Raw genomic sequence first — 6,100 nt, 5'->3', positions numbered from 1 at the left:
AAAAAAAAAAAAAAAAGAATGCCAAAACTGCCATTTTGATATGGTACAGATCAAAGAGCACAAGATTCTTCAGAAAGTGTTAGAGAGATGAAGCACCACTTTCAGAAGTGTATAAACTTTGATAGATGTTATGTTAAGAAACTGTAGCTTCACAATTTGATATTTTTGTTTAATACAGATGTCTACGATTTTGTAGCAATATGTATTGAGTTACCCTTGTAATTTCCCATAAATACAAATCTGTGAACTCAGGGACAAAACTGAAGTTATGTTAGCAATGTTACTGTTGCTAAGTGCCATTGAGTCGGTTCCAACTCAGAGCAACCCGTATAGGGTTTCTGAGGAGCAGCTGGTGAGTTTGAATCTTGTGGTTCACGGTCCAGTGCTAATCCTATACCGCTACACCAGGAACCCACCAGTGTTATTAACCAGTGATTATAACAAAAGACAATGACCTCAGCTTGGTAAAATGTCCTGTTATATGAGATTCTGATATTTCCTTTAAACAGTCAGCTAGATTAATGAGAGAAAAGGTAAATGAGGTGAAGTCCATCTAAAAATCAACTCTCCAATTCCATAAAGAAACCCTGGCAAATGCCATTTTTGTGTTTATCTCGCATGAGCAAACGTTTAAGACTTAAGGCTGCTTTCCAAATCTTCTAATTCCAGAAGATCAGTTCTAACCCATTATTTATTTCAGTATATTTATTCTCATTTATGGAAATACTAAAGTAAGAGTCAAAGAATGCAAGTCTTACCCTTGGAAGATTTCTCCTTTTCTTATTTGCAATTTCTCCAGCTCGGAATAGCTTCCATTCAGTTAAAGTGACAGGCAAAGTGGCATCCTTTGTGAACTTTGACCGCAAATAAGCTTGTGAGTTCTTCAGTTCCATGGTTTTCCGGAGAAGGAATTGAGGTTTGGGAGGAAGCTAAAACAGGAGAAGATAAACTGGTGAGGGGCAAGAGTAAGCTTAGGTAGTTGATTTCTGTGTTCTTATACAAAGTCAATGCTATCCCAGAAACATATTTATCTTATCTTTCCCATAAAAATGGACTCAAAACAAGGATTCTAGACTTTCTTTCTCACCAATTATAAAGACGTTTCTCAGGTTCCTAATCCAAAATTCTTCTATTACAATGTAATCAAATTCCCTGAAAACAATGGCTCACAGTCCTCATTAACTCAAGGGAGTCTTTGCTTTCAGAGGTCACAGATGCGTCTGGGCAAGTAATTTAGGCCAAAACTAGATGTGAGATTAATAAGGAGTCATGGGAACTACAGTGAACTGAAAAGTTCATGCCCTATCTAAAGGCACGCATAGTCAATTAAAAAAACAAAGTGCTAAAAACAAACAAACACAAAAAACCCTAAACAAAACAAAAAACTTGTGCTGACCCCAAAGCAAAACAAAACACAACAAAAAACCAACAATGACCACAAAACCTACATTCCCAGTGCCTATTTATTTTGACACTAGTTAAACCATCTTGACCCTTCTGTAGGGATCTAATTAGAATCTAAGGTTTTCTTCAATTAATTCACTAATTATATACCTTGGGTGTTTTGAAGGCACTTTTAGGAGGGGGTAGCTTCCATGCTGAAGGGGATCGCCACATGGGTAAAGGCTGTATTGGAATATCTTCATATGGATTTTCCTTGGCAGGGTCTTGAAAAATAGTGAAAAGAATATGTTTAGAGGAACAGAACTAAATGGAAACAGAGTAACCACTGCTAGAAAAGGAAGACAAAACTAAATACGTGTTCTCATTTTACCTTGCTACAGGGATGTTGTTATGTGCCGTGGAGTCTGTTCCGACTCATAGCAACCCTGTACAGGGTTTCTGAGGCCATACATAAATCTTTATAGGAGAAGAAAACCTCATCTTTCTCCCGCAAAACAGCTGGTAGGGCCTCGAGATCACTGGCACGTTATACTTATAAAAATCAATCTAGAGTTACACTGAGCTAAAAGAATGCTCAAAAAATTATACTATAAACATCTACTTCTGAACTGAATAACCAATTACACTGTTTGTAAAATCAGTTAAGAAAGAAAAGGGACTACTCACTGAAAATTTCCATCTTAAGAAAAAAATCTAGAGTTAGACATGTTTTATTGTAAAAGAATACATTACCTTACAGTTGTAGAGAACAGTGGCTCTATAGGATAAACACTGGACTACAAATCACAAGGTCGGTGGTTTGAGCCCACCAGCCACACCTTGAAAGGAAGATGAAGCTTTCTGCTCCCTCAAAAGATTTAAAATGCTTCAGAAACTCTATAAAGGGTCGCTGTGAGTCTGAACCTACTTAAAGGCACTTAACAACAATACCTTAAAGCTAAGGGCTCCACCAAATACATACTAATTAAATTTAATTGCAAAGTTTGTGGACACGTACATATGATATCCTCATAGATATTGTCCTCAGACTGTGTGTAATAAAGTGCTGAACCAGAATTTCTTCCAAGTTCTTCATGATTCTTCTGTGCATTCCGATTTCGAAAGTGCTGAATATCCTCAAATTCAAAGGATTTCCTTTAAAAAGGAAATAAATTTTAAAGTTATGCCTTTCAAAACTCTCTACTTTATATTGATATGGTAAACTAAAACTGATAACTAATAAACTTGTAAACAAAATGTCAAATTAGTTGTATCTAAGAAAAGTAAACTAGGCTGGCCTCCTATATGTATAATGAGAAAACTGGAGGCTTTTTAGCCAATCATATTCGTGTTCTTCATTCAGTTCCATTTTAAGATTACTTTTTTATAAAGAATGGGCCTAAGACCAACAAGCCCAGAATGAAGTAGAAGCCTGTACTTATATCCCTACAGATTCTTAAAGATATAAATGGAAGCTTTTTTGATGCCCTATGTTAGTACACTGGCTTAGCTACTTTCTATTAAAAACACCAAACATGTTGCTGTAGAATTGATTCTGACTCAAAGTGACCTTATAGGATAGGGCAGAACTAACCCATAAAGTCACCAAGGCTCCAACCTATTTCTTATATGTCTACTTTTCCTACTCACCCATTTCCCCTGTGAGTTATTCAATGTCTACATGTTTAAACTAGGGCTATAACTCTAGGAAGGAAATGATACAGGGATTCATTGAAAAAGGAAAAAGAAACTCAATAATTTTGCAAATAAAATACCTATCAATCGTTAGCTATAAAATAAAAACATACCTTTTAGATCTCCCTCTGATTTTTCCACCATATTTCTTTGGTTCAGGTTCCTGAGGGGCAAAAGGTTCCGCAGAACAATTATTTTCACAGTATTTTCTGTCACAGTTTCTTTCTTTGCATGGTATAACACCAGATTCAGACAAATATCTGAATGTCCTACGAGGTTTTGGCAAAGGATTTATAGAAGGTCCACATTCTTGCCCCTCAGGTTCAGAGTAAATATTTTCTAAGCTCTTGGTTATTCCATATGAACTATCCAGAGCTCCGAAATTCAATTCTTTTTCTGAAGAGTCACAATGTTCTAAAGAAAAATTTAAGACTTTATCTGGGGGAAGTGCTTCTAATTTCTTCCACAATATTTGTGAGGTATAGAAGTTTCCTGGAGGTAATTCCTCTGAATCCAAAACAACTTCCTTCCAACTTTCAATTTGCTTGACCCGAGAACAGACCCATTCCGTTTCAGATTCCTTTTTAAAGAACTGTGTAGCATGGTATTCATGTTTCTCACTTTCATCCTCACTTTGATCGCAGCTTTTGGCATCTTCCCTCAAATGTAGACCCACATTTTGAAACTTGGTTATATCCAAATTTGTACTCTTTCCCTCATCAACAGGTTTTTCCTTGGGCAGGATCTCCTGGTGACAGTTATATCTCACTCCAAAGTCCTTAGGGCGCCATTTATCTGGATTAGCTATACCATTTGTCCTTCCTTCCCACTGAGAAATTTTTTGTTTGATATTTTTACAATGGCTTCTTGACAGTGTCTGAACAGCAGAACGAGAAAAACCAACATCCATGTTCCCTGTTGGGTGCATGACAAATGATGAATTTTACAAAGGTTTCATTACAAGTAACTGTGAAATACTGTATCCTTTATTCTGTCAGAATCCAAATGATTCCAGTATTTTCCTTTCATCTTTAAATTGTCTTCTTTAATAAGTCTCTTTTTCAAAAGACAAAATTTGATCATTGATTTTTGCTGAAGACTTTTACAGCTTTAGCTTGAATATTCCTATTAAAATGAGATAAGAATGTATTAGCAAAGTTCAAGAATTTCCCAATTTCAACTCCACTAAAACATTGTCCAGAGTCCTAGTTAGGATAAGTACCGAATAGCAAGGTTGGTTTGAACTTCCAAGGTCGGCATTTCAAATCCACCAGTCACTCCTCAGAGACTCTATATAGGGACACTATGAGTCGGAACCAACTCAATGGCACTAAACAACAAAGAAGCATTGCCCATTATCTCTAAATAGATAATGAACTTTATAGAACTTTATAGAACTGAGTTATTTAATAGATAACAAGTATATTTTTAACATATGCATTGTAAATGACGTTCCACCAACACAGTTAGGTGGAATGTAATTTTATAAGCAATTACATACAGCAACAGGCAATGTTATTTATATTTTACTTAATCAATTCTTTTTTTTTTTTCCAATTAATTCTTAATGAAGTACTGTTTTAATGAAATAAGGACCAATGGTGGTGGTGGTTATGTGCCGTGGAGTTGGTTCTGACTCAGAGCGACCCTGTACAGGGTTTCTGAAGTTGTAAATCTTTATGGGAGCCAAAGCCTCATCTTTCTCCTGAGGAACAGCTGGTAGTTTCGAACTGTTGACCCTGAAGTTAGCAGCCCGATTCATAACCATTACGCTACCAGAGCTCCTTAAGGACCAACGGAGTAATAATAAAAAAAGCATACATATACAGAACTACATCTCAAATGATCAAAATGTTTATGTATACATTCAGAGCAAGAGCCAGTTAGTCTAGAAATCCATCAATAGCTAGTCTGCCCTCCTTTCTTATGTTGATAAAACAATATTAGCTCATCACATACTTACTATTAGCTGGGCAGAATTCCACACACACAGTGTTGAAGAAAATCCAAGGTGTCCGTTAATTTTGTGCTTTAAAGTGTAATCTATTGTGTCACTGACTGAACTTCCCACATCTCTGGCCATCACACCCTTGACCCAAATCAGCAAAAATACTGAACAGTGACTGTCACATTCCTTCCTTTCACATAGAGGATTCACTCAGTTAGTCCAATTAACTATTTCCTCACATGTAAAATTTGGCAGAAAACTTTTCCTACCAACTGAGTGAAGACCTGATCTCAAGTTCTACTTTGTATTGGTTATAAATAGCAATTGATTCAAAACTTCCTGAGGCAGGGGTCATCCTTCCTTGAGCTTTGTCTGTGAGGCCCTGATTAACCAACAGGCAGGAAAATATCTTGGCCCAGCTCTGTCAGTGCAGCTGACCAAAACTGATACGCAATGCCCCTCCACCCCAACACACACTCAAATTTATTCTAGGCAGAGCAACTGCTAATCAGGACTTCGAGCAACATTCACTTCAATCACTAATACAATTTTATAGGAAAACCAACTTTGCCAGCAAATAAATTTTGGTGAGGGTCTGATGTAAAGAAAGTAATTCTAGAAAACCTTAAAACCTATTCATGTGTATGGAAAGTAAACAAACTAACAAGTGAAAACAAACAAAACCCCAAAATACCAAAAACAAATGCACAGAATTTGAAGATTTATTCAGCTACCATTTATGACCAAAACTCTGAAAATCTTTTTCTTACTCCGTTGCTTACAGGGAACTCCTAAGTATTGCAGGATTTCCTCACTATATATAAGATGGTATTTTTTTCCTATGGCTTCTAGAAGACTAGTAGAGGTTTTTGGCCATCTTCGTTACTTCTTTACTTTCCCTTGATTAATGTATTTTTAGTGGGAATGGCTCAAACTGAAGTACATCCTAGTGACATAGTGATTAAAGCACCTGACTGCTAACCAGAAGGTTGTTGGTTTGAACCCACTAACTGCTCCACAGGAGAAAGGCATGCCAGTCTCTTTCCATAAAGATTACTGCTTTCGAGACCCTGT

The 6,100-nt window shown here is 36.6% G+C and overlaps 1 protein-coding gene across 2 annotated transcripts in view; it reads right to left on the bottom strand.

Moving 5' to 3' along the window:
- Positions 1-4,204, bottom strand: part of DENND2C (DENN/MADD domain containing 2C) — a 65,433-nt gene extending 61,229 nt beyond the window's left edge. Inside the window, exons 1-4 of one of the 2 annotated variants that reach the window (XM_006865881.1) lie at positions 3,192-4,204; positions 2,402-2,538; positions 1,555-1,667; positions 759-929 (exon numbers count right to left, since the gene is read on the bottom strand). In XM_006865881.1, coding sequence (XP_006865943.1) covers positions 759-929; positions 1,555-1,667; positions 2,402-2,538; positions 3,192-4,006 — 1,236 coding nt within the window. In that variant the 5' untranslated portion in view covers positions 4,007-4,204. The remainder of the gene's footprint in view (positions 1-758; positions 930-1,554; positions 1,668-2,401; positions 2,539-3,191) is intronic. The other variant, XM_006865882.1, reaches the window with a different exon arrangement.
- Positions 4,205-6,100: the final 1,896 nt, after the last annotated feature.

The sequence above is a fragment of the Chrysochloris asiatica genome, unplaced genomic scaffold (genome assembly GCF_000296735.1).
Source record: "Chrysochloris asiatica unplaced genomic scaffold, ChrAsi1.0 scaffold00085, whole genome shotgun sequence".
In the NCBI taxonomy this organism is placed as follows: Eukaryota; Metazoa; Chordata; class Mammalia; order Afrosoricida; family Chrysochloridae; genus Chrysochloris; species Chrysochloris asiatica.
Note: the sequence above shows the minus strand (reverse complement) of the source record. Positions and strands in the feature narration are given on the sequence as shown.